This window comes from Microtus pennsylvanicus, chromosome X (assembly GCF_037038515.1).
Source record: "Microtus pennsylvanicus isolate mMicPen1 chromosome X, mMicPen1.hap1, whole genome shotgun sequence".
NCBI lineage: Eukaryota > Metazoa > Chordata > Mammalia > Rodentia > Cricetidae > Microtus > Microtus pennsylvanicus.
Genome location: NC_134601.1, coordinates 12,668,323 through 12,690,469, shown reverse-complemented (window position 1 = coordinate 12,690,469; position 22,147 = coordinate 12,668,323). Strand labels below are relative to the sequence as shown.

General features: G+C 37.5%; 1 protein-coding gene across 1 annotated transcript in view; it reads left to right on the top strand.

Moving 5' to 3' along the window:
* Window positions 1-423: 423 nt before the first annotated feature.
* LOC142841542 (natural resistance-associated macrophage protein 2-like) overlaps window positions 424-22,147 on the top strand; it is a 70,487-nt gene continuing 48,763 nt past the window's right edge. Inside the window, exon 1 of the mRNA XM_075958493.1 lies at window positions 424-590. Coding sequence (XP_075814608.1) covers window positions 424-590 — 167 coding nt within the window. The remainder of the gene's footprint in view (window positions 591-22,147) is intronic.

Below are 22,147 nucleotides of genomic sequence, written 5' to 3'. Positions count from 1 at the left end.
GGAACCCACAGAGACAGATGACCTGAGCTCAGAAGATCTCATTTATTCTGTACCAACAATTAGGAAGCCTACGTGGGATACACCAGACCTAGGCCCTCTACATGTGTGTGACAATGCTGTAGCTTGGTCTCTAAGTAAGATTTCTAATAGTAGGAGTGTAATGAGCCCACTCCCTCCCCCATCTGCTGAGGCAGGCAGGTCTTCCTGTTTGCAGCCTTAGTCTCTCTCTCTTTTCGAGGTCCCTCTTGGAGAGGCAGCCTTGATCTCCTCTCTCTCTCTCTCTCTCTCTCTCTCTCTCTCTCTCTCTCTCTCTCTGCCTCTCTGTTTTCCCCTTCTCCCTTCCCTACTATAACTACTAAATAAATACCCAATCTCACTCTGCATGGCATGCCTATCCATCTATCTCTCACCTGCCACCACCACATGACTCACCGCTGGGGACCAGCCACCTTTGTAGATCTACGGCGTGGTCTCATGGGCAGTCCCTGCCTGGGACTGGCTGCTTTCAAGGCCCCCATCCTGCCACCACATGGCTTGCTGCCTGCCACCACTTGGGGACCTGCAGCGTTTCTGATTCCTGTCGCTGTCAGGTATCCTGAAGCAATTTTTATTAAACCATTACAAGGAGTAGGACTTTTCCTTGTTAGGCACTTAGCTGGCTTTTGGGAACCTGTTCCCCACGCTGAATTACCTGGCCCCACCTTAACTTAAGATGAGGAACTGGGTCCTGCCCCAACTTAATGTGCCATGCTTTGTGCAAGCCCTTGGGTGGCCTGCCCCTTTCTGAATGGAGATGAAAAAGAAGCAGATGGGGAGTTGGATATATGGGAAAGGGAAGGAGACAGGAGAGGAGAAAGGAGGTAAAACTGGTTGGCATGTAAAATAAATGAAAACAATGCTATTTAAATTAAAAAATTAAAAAGTGAAGTCTAGAACCCCAAATAAAGTGAGCACTTTATTGTAAAGAAAAAACATACAAAAGAATTGACTTTCTATCCTAAAAAGAAAAAAATACATTCTTGATACCAGTTCTCCATCTCCTGTATCTCATATTTCAATTATCTTCTTGAAATAATTATATGAAAAATATCCACAATATTATTTGTAAATGAAATAGTTAAATACACTATGTAATTCCTAAGTACGCAATGGTAGTAAAAGCATATGCAGTATACTTATTCCTAAAAAATGCTGCTTGAAATGTCCAATCATCATCTTTTATTTTTTCATTGAATGTGTTTTTTAAGAAAAATATCTTCCTTGAAATATATGTATGCTTATAGAGAAAAGTAATTATGGGACATGGCTCAGATTAGGTTTCTTAATTTCTTCATCCTGTTAACATATGGTTCCTTTGCTGTTTTCTTTTCTTTTTATTGCAAATAAATTCCTCTCTCATACAATCTATCCTAACCACAGTTTCCCCTCCTGCCATTCCTCCTAGTTCCCCTGACTTTCCCTCTTCCTCAAGAAACACCAATATGTATAAAGTTGGGTATGTAGGTAAGGATGTAGGGAGGTTCTGAGAGGAGTTGAGGGAGGAAAAATAGTATAAAATATATTATATGAAAAAATTAAATAAACAAAACAGTAAATAGTTTTAATACATTTTATCAATTAAATTTGTTCTTTGAAAATTGCATACATATGTATATGATGCATGTTAATGATCCTCACATCTGGCTGTCTCTTAGTTCTCTCATATCTCTATCAAACTCCTAAACTCTACAAATCGTGTGTGTGTGTGTGTGTATGATCCACTGAATTTAACTGTAATTGTGTTCATGCCTGTAACTTTGGAATTGTCAATAGGAGCATGGTAGGTTTACCTGTGAGCACACAACTAAAGGCAGTGACAGTCCTTACTCCAGAATTCATCAGTAGACAATAGTCTATCAGGAAGAATAAGGGCTTTGTATATGGAAAATTTCTCAGCATGATTTCAAATTTTTCAGATATATTTCAGGTAAAATGTAGGAAACTATTCTATTTTTTTCTACTTCTTTATACTTGTCTTTTTTCCTAATACATGGTAGATTTTTGGAGAAAGATCCAGGGCCTGCTGAGAAAAATGTATATTATTGACTGTCTTGTTCTGTAAGTGATGTTAGGTCCATTTTATTTATAATGTCATTTAATTTCAATGCTATTCTGTTTATTGTGTTCCCGCATTATGAGTACGATATTAAAATTGAGGTATTGAAGTCACCTGCTAACACTTTTTATGAAATGATATATATGACATTAGATCTAATAGTATTTCTTTTGTGATATCAATTTGCTGTGTATATATATGTTGATATTGCAGTATCCTCTTGACAGGTTTTCCTTTAATGAGTGAAACTTATTTTTCATTCTTATGACTAGTTTTTGTTTGAAGTCTATTTTGTTATATATGGAACAGCTATAATTGCTTGTTTCTTGGTTCCACTTACTTGGACTCTTCTCCTTCTATTTACCCTAAAGTCCTGTCTATTGTTGATAGTGATGTGTGATTCAGGAAAGGAGCAAAAAGATAGGTCATATTTTCTAATTCAATGTATTAATCCGTGTCTTTTTGTTGAAGAATTAAGACCATAAGTAATCAGAATTACTGAAAAATTGTATGATTTCCTATAGTTTTGTTAATTTTGCACTATTTTGACCAACTATTCTGATATTATTTTTGCCCTTTGACCTCTTGGGTGTGTTTATATTTTTCCTCAATCTACAATATCTCTTCCAGTAGCTTCTGTAGAACTGTATTAATGGTTATAAATTCTTATAGTCTGTGTTTATCAGTGAAATTTTTAATGCTCTTTCATTTCAATAGTTAGCGTGAAGTCTTTCAGAGATTGTGATATAATTTCTCAATACCTTCAGGTTTTCTAAGTTTTTATCAGTTATTATGATGGCCTGCTACTAAATGGGACTTGCTCTTTTTTTCTTGTAGCTTTTATTATCTTTCCTTTGTTCTGTGTTTTCAGTGTTTTGACTATACTGTATCACAAGGAATTAATTTTCTGCCCCTGTCTATTTGGTATTCTGGTATCCTTTGTACTTAGTTGGATATCTCTATATTTGGGGAATTTTCTTCCATTATTTTATTGAAAGCATTTTCTTTACACTTAAAATGGTATTATCCTTCCTATTATGTGCCAGAATATCATAAGTCTATTATTTAAGTATTCCAATGTGCTCTCATGTTTCATTTATGTGTTTTTTTTATATTCATGAATGACCTTTACTGAATGACCCTTGTCTAGCTTCCACTCACTCACAAGTACTTGTTCTTGGACTCCTGGCAGTGGGGCACTCTTCCCTCAAATACTTCCAGCTCCTTGATCAGTCCCACAGAATCAATAGAGTGTTCTGACACTCTCTCCATATTGAAGATCTTTTATTAAATGTTCATGGGTATATGCAGACTACATGTATGTATGTATAGCACATGCATGTTTTTGCCTGCAGAGAACAGAAGAAGGCATAACATACCAAGGAACTTTCTGTGGAATAATCCCTTTGTACACTGTGAAGACTGGTCACTCTTATTGGTCTAATAAAGGGATGACTAGACAATACCTAGGTGGGAAAAAGTTATGCAGGAGAGGCAAACTGAGAAGAACTTGGGAAAAGAGGGCTGGGGACATGAAGACTTAGGAACCAGACACAGAGATGGCTGAGAATTAATAATCTGTGCTGAAAAAAAAGGTACTACCATGTGGTAGAGCATAGATAAGAAATAATGGGTTGATTCACAATTTAAGAGCTAGTTAGTAACAAGTCTAACCTATCAACCAAACATTTATAATTAATAATAGGTCCCTGTGTGGTTATTTGGGAGTCATCAGATCCCATGAAAAGCTCCAACTATAGGAACTAGAACTTGTATATGGTTATGAGCCACTTACTGTTGGTTCTGGAAACTAAATCCATGTCCTCTGCAAGTGCCATCAGTATTCTTAATTTCTGAGCCATATCTCAGTCCCATATCAAATTTTAATGTAGGTGTTTAACTTCAGTATCATTGAGCTTAACCTCAAACTTTAGTGTCATACCTAATCAAATTATCGGAGATCTTTTACTGTAACTCAAAGCTCCTGGGTTTTTTTTTTTTGAGCCTTCTATATGATGGCACAAATTAACAAAGCCTATGGTAATTTCAGCCATCTACTGCCTGCTCCAGTCAATCAAACTATTTCTTCTAGGCTAAAAAGAATATTGATTTGTTAATCTGAATTAATCCACTCTGAGTAACAGTTTCCTCATTAAGAAAAAGATATTGTGATGATTAGAAATAATATATGCAAAGTTTCTAATTGCAGATCTGCCTTTTGGTATGCAATCAATAAATTATAAGTAACTAATTTTATTTTGTTTATACTCTAGATTCTGTAGTATGGTGGGATATACTATATAAAACAGACAAAGTTTATATAAGGAACAAACATCCAAATTTAAATAAGGGCATAGCTAGAAACTGATGAGCAGTAGCCCTTCAGAAAATGTTTGCAAATATGTTTTAGGATGTATGAGGAATATATTACTACACAATATCTGAAAGTATGTTACAAAAAAGGTATCAAATTTGAGTAGGATACCAAGAGAATAAATCCAAAGAGGGGCTTATATTCAGGAATTACTCTGTACTTGTACAACATTGCAAATGTAAGTTTCCTTAAATTTTCTGTCCTGGCAGCTTATTCACCTTACCCACATACAGGCCAATTCTGATAGTATTAACTTTGGTGAAAGGAGAAAGTAAAGGTAGAGAGATTTTGGTGCATGATATGAAAAGGCCTAAGAAATCAGATTGGCCTAGAAGAGAATTTGATGGTTTGTTAGTTAGTTTTCTGTTGCTGAGATAAAATACCAGGACCAAAAGCACCTTGAGGAAGAAAGAGCTTATTTTGGCATACGATTCTAGAGGTTTAGAGTCCAGCAAGGCAAGGAAAGCATGGCATGGTGGCAGGAACATGAATCTGACTGGTCACATTTTTGTTTGCACATAGGAGGCAAATAATAGGAAATAGGATGATGTTATAACCCTCAAAGGTGGTTCCAGGAATGTACTTTCACCTACAAATCTCTACCATTTACAAGTTCTTTAACCTTCTGTCGTGGTTTGTATAGCAATAGCTCCCACAGGCTCATAGTTTTGAATACTGCATCCCTAATTGGGAAGGATTAGGCACTGTGGCCTTTTGGAGGAAATGTGTCTCTGGGGTCAGGCTTCCAGGTTTCAAAAGCCAACGTCATTTACAGTTATCTCCCTCTGCCTCATGGTTGTCTCTCAAGATGTGAGTTCTCAGCTAATGATCCAGCACTATGCCTGCCTACCTGCTGCCATGCTACCTACCATGATGGTCATGGACTCTAACCCTCTGAAACTGCCAGCACAAAACTGAATACTGTATTTTATAAGTTGTTTTGGTCATGGTGTTTTCTCATGCCAACAGAAAAATAACCAAGACAAGTCCTCAAATACCAGTTAAGCACCAAGTGTTCAAATGTATGTGTCTATGAGAAACATGAATTAAGTCACCACACCTTGCTTTAGTTGTTAGTAATTTAATGGCACAAGGGACTAGGGAATGGCTCAGTCTCAGGTGTGTGTTGTGTAAGTCTGAAGATCTACATCCAGATTGCTAACACCCATGCAAAATGTCAGGCACATCTATATGCACCTGCAATCTAGGACTAGAGATGCAAATATCAGAGAATCCCCAGGGCTAGTTGGTCAGCCTGTCTAGATATATTGGTAAAGTTCAGGGTTAGTGAGAGAGCTGTCTCAAAATATAAGATGGATAGGAAACACAACCTCTGACCTCCAAATGCAGGTGCACATATATGTGCACACTTCCATAGGCACATGTGTATATACACAGACATACAAATGTATAAATCACACACACACACATAAAAGTAAGGTCACAGAAAAAGAGGAGACAGAAAAAGGTTAAGATGCAAGCTCCAATCATATTGATTCACTTCAATTCTAACCTTATTTTAGGAACACACAACAAAGTGTTCCCATATAAAAAGAATACTTGGGCCAAGGGAAGTGGACTAAGCCCTGTGTTTTAGTTGGCTCTGGCATAAAATGTATAAAAGCATTATTCTAAACAAGCTTAATAATTAAAGATATTAAAAGAAACACAATTCTCCTGAGACTAATCTGTGAAAGTCAGTTTACATTTTATAAAAACTTTCAGATCCCTCATCTATACATACCTCCCAACTCAGTAAGTGGAATCCTAGGTATTATCACTTCTACTTTGTAGAGAAAGATGCTCAAGGGACCAAGACTGGTACTCAGAGACATAACCCAACATGCCTTTATTTCCTGCTTTTTTTTTAAATCTGTGAAATCCACTATATAAAATACTTAGTCTATCAGTTTATCCTTTACACTGAGGTAAAATCAGGTTCAAAGTACCCAGAGACATATCTAGAATGTAATAAGTCATCCACAGACATTATGCCATTTCCTTTGTGGATTCAGTGTTGTACTGATTCCTGTGCTCTCTGGCCCTGATTTTATCAGGAGCATTTTCCTGGACAACTTCCTCTCTGAGTGCAGGGGTCAGACTCTCCAGCTGGAAGATGTATAACAAAGAAGGCTTGTTTGTTCATCAAACAAATCCTTTTACACAGCTAAATCTAAAGGGCTGAGAGTGGTGCAGAGTTACAAGGGGAAAAAAAAGACCGTAGGCCTTCATTTCCATTGGAAATAAGTCAATGCATAAAACTGAGCAATGCAGCTTAGGGACCAGGGTGGCAAGCATTTTTAGAACTGTCACTTTAAAAATATGTTCCCTCCTGCCTTGAGGCTCTCTCAGTGGGCAGATTTTAAAATAGAAACAAGTAACTTTAATTAGGCTCTAATTAGCCACACGAGTTTTGGTGAGCTAGGATAGTTTATTTTAGAAAAAATATATAATAACAGACGGAGAATTTTCCAAGCACCATAACCTTAATTACAATCCCAAACACCTCAAGCATGCTTACTTGGGCAATTAAATCAGTAGGGCAATGGCAAAGCTAATGTGTTACCTTAGACCTAAGCTATGATGATGCTCTCTATTTGAGTTTGCTTCTAAAGTAATTTGAAAAGCAGATAACTTACAAGGCTTACTTAAACAGAAGCAGGAGGCCTTTAAACTGTTGGTAATGCACAATTAACCAGGATCTCAAAGTTGTGAATTTTCTAGATCAGTGATGTCTACCTGCACATGAGCTTATCTTCCCCTTCTTCCTTTGCATGTGAGCTACATTTCCTATGATATAACCCCTTAGGTATTTTCTTCCCAGCAGGCCCCCATGTAACTTTAGTAGGAAACTCAAATAATTGTCCAGTCCCTGGGAACAGAATAAGAAAGACATATTGTTCTTAATAAGTCTCAGGCATTCGCTGAAGTGTCAATGGAACTACCCCATAGTGGATTTCCTGACCTTAGGGAGACAGAAAGCAGTTTAAAGAAAAGTCCATACAGATAGAAAAATCCTCTCTATTTCCTTCTCAAAAAATGCATTTTCATACACATGGGATAACTAGAACATTTGTAGCTAATGAGTGGCAGGTGGTCACTGTCCACATTCAGAGATTTTGTAAATAGCTTATGAGTAACTTAGGAAAGTATTCTGGGTCCTTTCTTTTGTTTTTCCATAGTAATATTGAAAAATAGGCACTGCAGCCAGTTAATGTTCTCACATCAAATGACTAATCTGGTGGGCATAATGTAGCAATCAGTGAGTGTGGGTGTCTCTCTATGTACCTGCCACTGAACACAAAACACATTGAATGACTCCTTTTATTTCTCATGGCATCCTTCATTGATCTAAATCTGGTACTCTATATAATTTGTCCCTTTATTTAACAGTGAATTTTAAGTGTCAAACATGTGTGACACTGAGTTAGCTTCTGAAGGTGCAAAAAAAGAATAAGGAAGTATCCCTCTATTTGAAAGAACTAGCAAGCATAAAATGGAGACAGTCGGGGAAATATAAGAAAAATCTTCCCAGTAATAATAAAAAAGACTGTCTCTTCCCACAAAATATGCAAGAGTCACCCTCCCCCACAAAAAAAAACAATAGCACTATTTAAACCATCCTGAGATAGGGTCAGTTAGAATTCCTAAAGGAAAAGTACAAAAGCAAAGGCTATTGATATAAAGTGTAGATTATGAAAAAGTCTCCATTCCTGAAGCACTTCCCTGAGCTGGATTGCAGAGAAAAGGATTCTTCCATGTGTGAGATCATAAAGAATCAGAGTTATGAGTGTTTTAGGAAACTGTGCTTAGACCAAGGCTAGTTTATTTTATGCATTAAGCAACAACTCAAACATCTTTATTCTTGCCTGGGAATGTTCAAGGCTTACTAGAGACTCAATTTTGATGAGGAAAAAGTTGAATCTGAATAAGCAATCAAGACACAATGTAATTATTGGTGTAGACACAGTAAGGGAGTGGGGAACTGGAAAATCCTACAAAGTTCTAACAATAAGCACTTCAATTTACTAAGAAAAAATTAAATCAATGTGGTAAATAGGTATTGGACATATTAGGTTACATTTTAAAGTTTCTAAATTAAACAACCAGAAAAACAAACAAAAGCAAAAAGACAAACTACTCCAACTTCCACATCAACAACTGAGTATGTCCTAAGTCTACTGATCTCTTGAACCTATTTTCTCCAAGGAGTGTATCTCAGGTCATTCCTGTCCACAGGGTAGGATAACAGTCTCAAAGACTTTCTGTTTTAGGACCATCTTTCCTTCTTTCATATGTAGTCACAAGACTCAACAGTAACAAATTTCCATTCTCCTAACAAACTTTGTTATCTCATCTCTCTTGAATATAGAAGTTTAGCTTTTGGCCTCTGGCAGCACTGAAGGGAAATTGGCAATAGGAATGAAACTACTACTACTAACAACTAACTTCAGAAAAGTATGTACCATGTGCCAAGCACTGTGCTAGTTATAAGTAAATGTAGATCTGATTTCACCTTTAAAATAACTTTCTAAACTAGGTATCATTTACCCATTCTTTTTCAGTATAACAACTGAGACTAAGAAGTAATCTCACCTGAATTAGGAAGTGGTAAAACAAATACGCTAACTCAGAAAGTATAAATCAAAAGGAAATATATTCTAACCGGGCTTCTCATTCTAAAAGTTACTGTTTTTTTTATTTATTTATTAAAGTTTTCTGCCTCCTCCCCGATACCGCCTCCCATTTCCCTCCCCCAATAAGTCCCCCTCCCTCATTAACCCAAAGAGCAATCAGGGTTCCCTGCAGTTTCTTTTTTTTTTTATTATTAAAAATTTCTACTTCTTTCCCTCCTCCCATTTTCTTCCTCTTTTCCCCACTCTCCCCCCCTCCAGTCCTAAGAGCAGTCAGGGTTCTCTGCCCTGTGGGAAGTTCAAGGTCCTCCCCTCTCCATCCAGGTCTAGGAAGGTGTGAATCCAAACAGACTAGGTTCCCACAAAGCCAGTCCATGCAGTATAATCAAAACCCAGTGCCATTGTCTTTGGCTTCTCAGTCAGCCCTCATTGTCAGCCACATTCAGAGAGTCTGGTTTGATCACATGCTCATTCATTCTCAGTCCAGCTGGCCTTGGTGAGCTTCCATTAGATCAGTCTCACTGTCTCCATGGGTGGAAGCACCCCTCCCAGTCCTGACTTCCTTGCTCATGTTCTCCCTCCTTCTGCTCTTCATTTGGACCTTGGGAGCTCAGTCCAGTGCTCCAATGTGGGTCTCTGTCTTTATCTCCATCCATCGCCAGATGAAGGTTCTATGGTGATATGCAAGATATTCATCAGTGTGGCTATGGGATAAGGCCAGTTCAGGCACCCTCTCCTCTGCTGCCCAAGGAACAAGCTGGGGACATCTCCTTGGACACCTTGGAACCCCTCTAGAGCCAAGTCTCTTGCCAACCCTAAAATGGCTCCCTTAATTAAAATATCTACTTCTCTGATCCCATATCCATCCTTCATCCATCTCAACCATCCCACTCCCCCAAGCTCTCCCCAATTCTCCCCTTCTCCCTTCTCTCTCCCCATCTCCCCTTCTCCTGGCCCCACCCCTACTCCTGTGCTCCCAACTTTTGCCTGGCAATCTTGTCTACTTTCAATGTCCAGGAGGATAACTATATATTTTTCTTTGGGTTCACCTTCTTATTTAGCTTCTCTAGGATCATGAATTATGGGCTCAAAGTCCTTTGTTTATGGCTAGAATCCACTTATGAGTGAGTACATACCATATTCCTCTTTTTCGGTCTGGGTTATCTCACTCAGTAAAGTTTTCTTCTTTACAATATCTGTATTAAACTTTGGCCCTTTTCTCACTCATTCACACAGTCTGAAAATTCCACAGAACCTGATAACCATATTTTCCTTCCTTAAGTAAAATCATTTGGCCTTGGAATGGTCTATTCATCATAAACTTACCAATGAACAATTCTCCTAAGAAGAATATTCCTCAGAAATCAGATGACAGGAGAAGTGTACAGTAGCAGGATCTTAGTGACATTTTCCCTTTTCTATAACGTTGTAGTTAGGTTAATTTATTGACAAATGACTATTCTAAAACAAAAAATAAATGAATGAATAACCACAAACTTTCCTTTCTGCCCTCAGAAGTACCACATACTTTAATTAGATGCCTACTGGAACAACATCTGTCCATATTTTCTGTTTTTACTATTTTGAGACATTCAGATACCTTCCCTTCCCTTCTCTTCTTTCTTTATTCCTGTATCTTCTTTCTTTACTTTTCTTCCTTTCTTTGTACCTTCCTTCCTTTCTCTCTTCTTTTTCCTTTCTATCTTCCACATTGACAACCTGTTATATGAGAAAAGTATTTTCATTGTTTCCACCATTCTTCCTCTACACCTCCTTCCATTTCCAACTTATTCTGCCAAATCCATGACTTTTTCTTTATCATTGTACACATATACACCCACTGGATCTATTTAGCATGGCTCAGATGTTGAGAATTCAAGTACATGATATTCAAAATAGTCCCATTTTCTCTGGAACCATTTCTTACAAAGCCATCCATTTTCTTGATTCTATCTCTACTGATTTTTTTTTTTCTGAAGGTCCACTAAAGATCTCAAAACTTAAGCTTTTAAAACTTCTTTTTAAAAGATAAGAGTCACAGTTTTTGGTGTATTTTTACTCCATCTTGATTTACCTTCTTGGTTTCATGACTTAAATTCCTATATTAGATTCCAAAGACAAATTCTGGAGAAGTGAATTTTTTTGTCATTGAATATCAGATAGCTATTTTCTACTTTCACATTTAAACCCTTAACTAGTTGGTAAAGACTACTAAATGCCTGTTATTATTTATTTTCTAATCTACCAAAATCATAAAGTATTTAATTGGTCATAGTGCATTCTAGAATACAGATATCGGTCAGGATCTCATGTAAGTATATTTTGCTGATGGAATAAAGAAACACTTGATGAGATTGCTTTTAAAAATGTCTAAAAGATGCACCTCACATAAACAGCATCCTTTTCTTTCTCTTGCCTCTTTAAGCTTGCTGCCTAAAACATGAATTTGATCATCTTACAGGATACAATCACCGTCCTACCTAGGAGAACAATGAAATAGAAAAGGCTAGGTCTCTGAATAACATAACCACTAAGGAATATGCTTTGAACTCTTAAAGTAACTGATATTTGGTGGAGTTTGATAGAATGAAGTCAAATTCAAGGTTAAACAACTTGGGTGTAGAAAATTGTGGTAAAATCACTTTCATTAAGGTCAAAAAAGCATAAATTTACTGATTACTACTATCTTGTGTATTGCATTTTTAAAGTAATTCGCATCCTTTATCTGCGACCTATTTTCTTTTTCACTGGGAGCTCCAAGGAATTTATCTAAATTCCCAAATTCAGTTTTTTCCTTCCTTTTGATTTGTCCTTTTAATTTAAGAATTCACCATTCAAATAAGCAGAGTTTAGCTCCTTTCAATAAAACAATGCTCATTTAATTTTTCTGATACTTGTCTTTTCTATATTCCTTAAAAATGTATATTTTCTACTAATTAGATGTTATAAATTTAATTTCTTACTTCTTCCCTAATTTTCATTTTCATTTTTTCTATGATCCAATCTTGCTACTCAATTCAAATATGACAATTATACTTCAATTTAAAAAATTAATCTTAATTATAGTATCCTCTTCTTCACTGTTAGTTTTCTATAAATGTGTAGTAATTCCCAAACTTGAAAACAAACATCTATTAGCCCCAGTGTTTGTGGTAAAAGCCTCCAAATGCATATTTAGTTGTAAATGGAGAGTGCACTTATAGTTCCCACCCACCCAGACCTGAATAATTACATAGAAACTATATTAATTACAACACTGTTTGGCCAACAGCTCAGGCATATTCTTAGCTTGCTCTTATATCTTAAATTAACCCATTTCTATCAATCTGTGTATTGCCACAGGGCTATGGCTTACTGGTAAGTTTCAGGCATCCTTCTCCATCAGCATCTACGTGGCATCTCTTTGACTCTGCCCCCCCCCCCCCCCCCACCGTTCAAATTTCCCGCCTGGCTTTATTCTGCCCTGCCATAGGCCAAAGCAGGTTCTTTATTAACCAATGGTATTAAAACATATTCACAACATACAGAGGGGAATCCCACATCATCTCCCCTTTTCTTTTCTTTCTAAATAAAAAGGAAGGTTTTAACTTTAACTTAGTAACATTACATATGACAAAAAGGCAACAAGCAAGAATTACACTTACAATATTTAGTCTATTTGTATCTGGCAAAATTAAAGAAAATATTCTATTATCTATTTTATCTTTGTGAATCTAAAGTTTTATGTCTAATTTATCTTTTATCATAACTTAGGAAAACTATAACTATCTGTCTTCAACTCCATCAAAAACCCCAAAAGGATATAATATTACCTATATAAATAGCAATTGCATTGCAAGCAACTTCCAAAGTTCTAGAAATGACAGAGACATACTGCTGCCTGGACAGCCACCCAAAGTTCTTCTGTAACATAGGGGCATCCATCTTCAGCCTACAGACACATAGTATCTGTCAGACATTTCCATGAAGCAGGAAATTTCAAAGACAGTTGTGCTTATATTGTCAGTTTGTCAGTCCCTTTCTTCTGTGTTCTGCAGAATGTCTGGAAGACTCGAGAAGCAGGAAATCTGAAGGACTGTCTTACCTTCAGCAGTCATTTTCCTGTCGGTCCTGCATTTCCAGTTTATACAGCATACCATCAAGTAATCCAGACATCACTTAATAGGGTGATTATGGGTCTAGGCTTCACAAAAATATTCAGTCAAGATATAGGCCAGAGCTGCAGTAATCTCAAGGTTTCCTAGAATGGATCAATTTGTAATCTCACACACATGACTACTGTATGGATTTATGGTACTTGCTTCTAAGTTCATTCATGTAACTAAGTTCATTCATGTGATTTTTGACAGACAGCCATACAGCTCCTCTCTGTATGGAACTTTTTGATGAGAACATGAATGATGGTTTTCTTTTACTTTAGAATACAAAATATTTTAGCCGGGCAGTGGTAGCACATGCCTTTAATCCCAGCTCTCGGGAGGCAGAGGCAGGCAGATCTCTGTGAGTTCGAGGCCAGTCTGCTCTACAAGAGCTAGTGTCAGGACAGGAACCAAAAGCTACAGAGAAACCCTGTCTCAAAAAATCAAAAAAAAATTATTTTGTGGACATACCTTTAAATCTACAAAATTTTTTAAAATCTTAACTTGATTTTTGTAGGTCGCTTTATGGTTCCAAAAGTACCAGTTTATTCTTGAGGCAGCCTTGTTCTCACTTTTATCTTTTTTGATCATGCATCTGGTTTTGTTTAAATGTCTAAAAATGCTTAGTTGTTTATTTAAATTTAGTAATAAGAAAATAAGAAGGTTGAGAAAGCTTGCATGTAAAAGATACCGAGAACTGAGAGATTTTATGGTGGATAATCAAGGAAAGAATTGTTTCTTAATTTGAAAGTGCAAAGTCCTTATGTTGAGACATAACTCCTAAGCTACCACACTTAGTTCCTCTCATATCACTAAATCTAACATTTGGAAATGTCTCTCCATCCAATTGGAAATAGTTATCTACATAATGTAAAAACATGAGAAATAAGAGTAAAGAGATTGATTCATCTATGTTTTCAAATTCTACTATTGTTACCTCTTCTGTAGTACTATATCCTGTATTGCAACATGCCCATTTTATGCTATTTCTCTAGAATATCTAAAATTCCTTCCTGTTTTTCTGATCAAACACAATTACCAAAAGCAATTTAAGGAGAAAATTATTTTTCATTTCATCTTAAAAATTACAGTACATCATTGATAGATAATAAGGCAAGAATTCCAAGGAGCTTGAAGCAGAACACATGGAGAAACTTAATGACTTTCCTTTTATCTCTCTCTTGCTCAGACAGTTTTCTTTTACAACTCACACCACCTGTTCAGAGGTAGCATGGCCCACAGCAGATCTCCCCCATCAATAAACAATTGGTCCTTCAGAGAAATGGTCAGAAGTCAGTCTATCCTGGAAAATCCCCCAATTGAAGCTCGCTACTCATGGACTTGGTGTTAAGTCAACCATAAAAACTAGCAGTACAATAGATTTTATAGAAAGGATTCATTACTATAAGAGTCTGGGTTATGTTGATAATGAGACATGTTTTTTTGCAAAAACTATTCCTTCATTGTTTTAACTACAAAATAAACCAAAGAAATTAAATAGAATCTAATATTTCCTAAATCAATAGCAATCCAGTTTGTCCAGGAATTTTTTTTTCATTTTCTTGTTCATATTGCTCATATATATTGAAAAACAAAGAATCTGATGTATGTTTAAAAGTTGAGCTAAAGTGTAAATGCTAGGAACAAGCTTTCAAAATGGATGATTCTGAGTTTTCCAGATGATACATATCTCAAGGATCTTATAGTTAGAATTTTTTTTGTAGTTTTTCGAGACAGGGTTTCTCTGCAGCTTTGGAGCCTGTCCTGGCACTAGCTCTTGTAGACCAGGCTGGCCTTGAACTCACAGAGTCAGCCAGCAAGCTAGGCACCTCACTCTCTCTAGACCCTTGGTACCTGGGCAAAACCCTGGTCTCCTCCCTCGCATGCCTCAGCTTCACTAGCCAGACAGCAGGCAAGTTTTCTGCACGTATGCTGTTCTAACACTCAGTACCATCTATCAGACCCTGTAAGCTACAAGGCCCACTCTACCCTCAAATCCACCCAACCCCTGCGACCTCAGAGGAAATCTGAACCACAGGCAGCAACTGCACAGAGAAAACAAAGAGAGTGGGCCAAGAAAAACCTCATTGGCTCCCTGTGACACAAACAGCCACTGCACAGAGCAGACTAAGAGCAGCATTCTAAGACACGGACAGCAACTGCAAGGATTGGACCAAGAAGCAAAGATATTGCTGGCACTAATTGGAAGAAGAGATATGTATATTCCAATGCAAAAATTCATTCAACAATCTAAAACACAACATGATAATGTCAGAACTCAGTGGTCATACCACAGGAAGACCTAATCGTCCTAACCCAGAAAAATCAGAAGAAAACTATCTTAAATATAACTTTATGAAGATGATAGAGACCCTTAAAGAAGAATTGATATTTTCCCCTAAAGAAATGGAAGATTAACAGAAATTGGAAGAAATCAATAAATCTCGAATAGAAACCAAGAAAAAACAATCAAACAGATAAAGTACACAGATCAAGACTTGAAAGCTGAAATAGAGCCAATAAAGAAAACACAAGCCAAGGGAATTCTGGAAATGCAAAGTCTGGGTAAAATAACAGGAACTACTGATATAAGCATAAGCAACAGAGTATAAGAGATGGAATAGAGAATCTCAAATGTTGAAGAAACTATAGAGGAAATAGATTCATCTGTCAAAGAAAATGATAAATCCAACAAATTATTAACACAAAGCATCCAGGAAATCTGGGACCTCCTGAAAAAAATCAAACCTAAGAATAATAGGTATACAAGGAAGAGAATAACTCCAACTCAAAGTTACAGAAATATATTCAGCAAAATAATAGAATAAAACTTCCACAACCTAAAGAAGGATATGCCTATGTCGATGAAGAAGCTTACAGAACACAAATGAGATGGGACCAAAAACAACATACCTTCATCATATAATAATGAAAGCACAATACATACAAAATTAAAAAAGAATGTTAAGAGCTGCAGTGGAAAAAGTACAAGTAGCATATAAAGACAAACCTATCAAAATTGCACCCAGCTTCTCAATGGAAAGCAGGAAAGCCAGAAGATCCAGGACAGATGTGCTGCAGACATTAAGAGATCATGGATGCAAGTCCAGGCTACTATAAAGAGCAAAGCTTTCAATCACCATTGATGAAGAAAACAAGATATTCCATGATAAAACCAAATTTAAACAATATCTACTCACAAACCCAGCCTTAAGAAAAGTACTAGAAGAAAAACTCCAACCCATCGAAGCTAAATGCACTCACAAAAACATAGGCAACAGATAACCTCACACCAGCAAACTCCAAAGAAGAGAAACATGCAAATACTACTTCCAAAAAATAAGAGAACTTTACAATCACTGGTAATTAATCTCTTGATATTAATGTACTGAATTCACCTATAAAAAGACACAGGCTAACAGAATGGACACAAAAGCAGGATACATCCTTCTGCTATATACAAGAAACACACCTCAACCTCAAAGACAAACATTACCTCAGAGTAAAGGTTTGGGAAAAAATTTTCCAATCAAATGGATCCAAGAACCAAGCTGGTGTAGCTATCCTAATATCTAACAAAATAGACATCAAACTAAAATCATTCAGAAGATATAGAGAAGGACACTTCATAATCACCACAGGAAAAATCCATGAGGATGAACTCTCAATCTTGAATATTTATGCCCCAATTACAAGAGAACCTACATATGTAAAAGAAACATTAATAAAGCTTAAATCACACATCAAACAACACACTCTAATAGTAGGAGACTTCAACACTCCACTCTCTCCAATGGACAGGTCAACCAGACAAAAACTTAACAAAGAAATAAGAGTACTAACAGATGTTATGACTCAAATGGACCTAACTGATATCAATTAACATTTCACCCAAACACAAAAGAATATATCTTCTTCTCAGCACCTCACAGAACTTCTTTAAAATTGTCCACATTCTCGGTAACAAGCAAACCTTTACAGATACAAAAAAAAATTAAATAACCTCCTGTGTCTTATTGGATCACCATGGTTTAAAAGTTAGAATACAACAACACTAATTGCAGAAAACCTACAAACTCAAGGAAATTGAATAGTGCTCAATTAAATCACCACTGTATCAAGGAAGAAATTAAAGACTTCCTAGAATTCAACAAAAATGAAGGCACAACATACTCAAACCTGTGGGACACTATGAAAGCAATGCTAAGAGGAAAGTTCATAGCACCAAGTGCCTACATAAAAAAGTGGAGAAATCTCACACTTGCAAGTTAACAGCACACCTGAAAGCTCTAGAACAACAACAAAAACAACAAAGACCCACCAAGGAGGAGTAGTCTACAGGAAATAATCAAATTGAGGGCTGAAATCAAGTATATATCTTAATTAAGGGAGCCATCTTATGGTTGGCAAGAGACTTGAACCTAGAGTGGCTCCCAGGAGCCCAAGGCAATGTCCCCAGTTAGCTCCTTGGGCAGCTGAGGATAGGGAACCTGAAATGACCCTATCCTATAGCCATACTGATGAATATCTTGCATATCACCTTAGAACCTTCATCTGGCGATGGATAGAGATAGAGACAGAGACCCAAATTAGAGCACCGGACTGAGCTCCCAAGGTCCCAATGAGGAGCAGAAGGAGGGAGAACATGAGCAAGGAAGTCAGGACCATGAGGGGTGCACCCACCCACTGAGACAGAGGGACTGATCTATTGGGAGCTCACCAAGGCCAACAGGACTGGGACTGAATAAGCATGGGATGAACCCGGACTTTCTGAACATGGCGGACAATGAGGGCTGATGAGAAGCCAAGGACAATGGCACGGGGTTTCCATCCTAATACATGAACTGACTTTGTGGGAGCCTAGCCTGTTTGGATGCTCACCTTCCTGGTCCTGGATAGAAGTGGGAGGACCTTGGACTTCCTGCAGGGCAGGGAATCTGGACTGCTCTTCATTCTAGAGAGGGAGGGGGAATGGAATGGGGGGGAGGGGGAGAGGGGTAGGGGAGTGGGGGGAGGGGGCGATGTGTGCGAGGAGGGGGAGGGAAATGGGAAACGGGGAGGAGGCAGAAATTTGTTTTTGCAACAACTAAAAAAATAAAATAAAATAAAATAAACGGAAATCCCATTCTTATAATGTAAGTTTGCCCTCTTTAACCATTAAAGTATTCCTGATATTCTTGAGCTAGCCTGGTTACTTATCATACCACCTTAACTCGCGACACAACACTATGATCCATTGAGAGGTCTTCTTCATCTGAAACTGTCTTTATTGCATATTTGTAATCATTTTCTGAGCAGGGACACTTTTCTTTTTTAAATGCTAAGTGGGGGTGACTAGGACCAACTTCATGGCCCTGCTTGTTTGCTCCACCCAGGCCAACATGGCAGAGTATTTTCACTACCTCTAAAAGCCATACTCACTGCTCCAGTTCCAGGGACACAGTGTGTCTATGTAGCCATTAAGCAATTGGTAGAACACTGCTCATAAGCCCCACTTAAGTGCAGGACTTCTCCAAAGATTCAGAGCTGTTCATGCACCTAGCATGAACCAGGAAGCCTTCTTAATGAAGTCATCTTTCTGCTTGCGGACAGCAAAGAGAACCCATCAGAGAAAATTCTGCTACCAAGAAGCCATCCATAACTCTGTTCATTTATGTCTAGAATTCCTTCCCAAGCTCTCCTGGGTTTTATGTTGATGCAGTCACCCCACATTAGCACACCATTTTGGACAAGGAGACTGCTCTTTCATTCTCAGTCATATAGGCTTGAATAATCACATAGAAACTCTATTAATTACAACACTGTTTGGCCAATGGCTCTGGCATATTCCTGGCTTATTCTTATATCTTAAATTAACCGATTCACCCATTTCTATTAATCTATGTATCACCGTGTATCTGTGGCCTACTGGTAAGGTTTTTCAGAGTCCTTCTCCATCAGCAGCTACATGGTGTTTCCTTAATTCCATCTACTCTTTTTCTATATCTCAGTTTGGATTTCCTACTCTGCTAAGCCATTGGTCAAAACAGCTTTATTTATTAACCAAAGGCAATAAGACATATTCACAGTATACAGAAGGGAATCCTACATCAAGTAGCCTATAGACCACAAGCCCAGATAAGCTAAGTAACAAGGAGAACCCTAAGAGAAACATACATAGATACCCCTGGGAGGGGAAAATAGACAATATCTCCTGAGAAAATTGGAAGTGTGGAGGTGGGAGAGGAGGGAGGGTAGAAGGGAAAGAGGGGAAGAAGATGAGCACGGAGGAGAACTAGAAGCAAAGCGATTATCAAGATTGGAGAAGGACAGGGACAGAGAACAAGGAAAGAGATATCTTGATTGAGGGAACCACTATGGGGCTTGCAAGAAACTTAACACTAGAGAAATTCCCAGGAATCCACAAGGATGATCCAGCTAAGACCCTAAGCAATAGCAGAGAGGGTACCCAAACTGGCCTTGCCCTGGAGTCTGATTGATAACTATCTTAAATGTCATCATAGAACCTACCTCCAGCAACTGATGGAAGCAGATGCAGAGAACCACAGCTGAACATTGGGCTAAGTTCCCAAAGTCCAGTTGAAGAGAGGAAAGAGTAAGAATATGAGCAAAAAGGTCAAGATCATGATGGGAATTCCCACTGAAACAGCTTATCTGAGCTAATGGAAGCCTTCCAGAGGGGCAACCAGCATAGGATCAAACCAGGCCCTCTGAATGTGAGTGATAATTATATGACTGGGGCAGACTGTGGGATCACTGACAGTGAGACTAGGAATTATCCTGACTATTTATTTTTGGCTTTTTGGGGACCCATTCTTTCTCGAGGTATACCTTGTTCAGCCTAGATTAATAGGGAGGGCCTTGGTTATGCCTCAAAGCAATGTGCTAGACTTTGTTTACTCTCCATGGGAAGCCATACCTTATCTGAGAAGTAGATGGGGGTTGGATGAAAGTTAGAAGTGGGGAAGGTGGAGGGAGTAGAAAGGGGGGAGGGAGTGGGAAGTGGATTTGGCATGTAAAATGAGATAATTTAGTTATTTAAAAATAAATTAAAATAACAAATAAAGAGAGAGTAAATATTTATTTGGGCTCACATTTTCATTATGGCAGGGAAAGCATAGTGGAGATTTTCAGGTAATGATCTCAAAAGCTGTGGTAGAAGCAGTTCATCTTACTGCACACAAGAAGAGCATGATGCTATAACTGCTCTCTAATGCAAATGATAGCTATTATTAAAGAATCATTCATAGAAAATAAATTGATTAAAGTAAAAAAAGAAGAGCATGATGCAGAAAGTAAAAATGGACATATTCTTCAATGCCTGTGGCAAATGACATACCTAGGCCCATTCTCATAAATAGCATCATTTCTTAAAATAGTTTCTGTGTTTGAAGACCAATCAGTTAAAACATGAAGCTGTGAGGCAGGTGTTTTTTAAGATTCAAACCATAATGCAATTTGAGGATTTTTAAGTAAAAGAAGACAAAAATAATACTAAATCTTGGGACATGAAACTATGTATTCTTCTCTACCAGAAACATTAGAAAATTTCTTATTTTATGAATTCACTAATTTTAAGTTCACCATCTTCTTATGGCAACTGTTTGTGAATTCCTAAATCATAACTAAATTGCTTTTTACCTCAATGAAACATATTTCTATGAAAGTTTTGTACATTGTTATCATTATTCCTCTTTCCCACATCAAAATGTTTATGTAATGCTAATATTTCCTTTGACTTTGTTGTTGCTGTCCTCTAGTATAAATAGCCCTGTCCCTTTATCTAATAATTAATGTCTTTTCTGCCACTATGGCCACCCTTCTAGCATGCTGTAGTCTCCTTCCAAAGTGAAGATACTAAGGCCGCATCAGTTTTGTGATAGTCTTGCTCCAAAGATAGAAAGTAATGGAAGACAGCACATATTTGTTATAAATATGGGATTGTGAGAGCTTTGAATATCATTTGTCAACTCTAGAATTAATATAAAGAATATACCATTCCTTTGTTCATTCTTTCAGAAGACATTTTACTGATGGCGCACACAGTGTAAACGGGACCTCAAAAATGAAATAGTTTCATAGCTGAATTCTATCATTTTATTTTCTTAACATGAAAGAGAATACATTCAAAGGTGGCAATGCCTTGTCAAACTGAAGAAACACAGAGACTAATGATCTCAATTTTTCTTATTTACAGAAGTTGGCCCTGATGTTTTAAACACATTTTCCCTAAGGAATATTATTTTTTCTGTCATTGAGGTTTAAAGGCAAAACCAAGAAAAAGGCAGCTAACCATTTAAAGCATGCTAGAGTATTAAACTTAGAATAGACAGTGAAAGGGGAATATCAAACTTCTGGGTAAGCCAACTGGCTCCTGAGGGGAATGAAAAAAGAAAACATTTACAGGTAAAACCTAGTGATATTTTTAAAAAGAGGGAATAATAAGGAATATAGTTTGAGTGAGGAGAGGACTGGGAAAGGAGGACAGATGAGATGGGGAAGAAAGGGATAACTAACACTAAGAAGGTTTGAAAATGCCATATGGAAACCTACTATTTTATAAGCTTCCTAAGCACACAGGCGCGCACGCGCGCGCACACACACACACACACGTTGCAAGGAGGGAGGCTTGCTGGTCCCTGCCTCCTGGCTAGCTTAGTCCCGAAATAACTACGCAGAAGTTGTATTCATTAAACCACTGCTTGGCCCATTAGCTACAACTTCTTATTGGCTAACTCTTGCATATTAATTTAACTCATTTCTATTAATCTGTATATCACCATGAGGTCGTGGCCTACCAGCAAAGTCTTAATATGTCTGTCTCTGGAGGTGGATCCATGACTTCTCTTCACTCTGCTTTCTTCCTCCCAGAATTCAGTTTTTCCTTCTCCGCCTACCTAAGTTC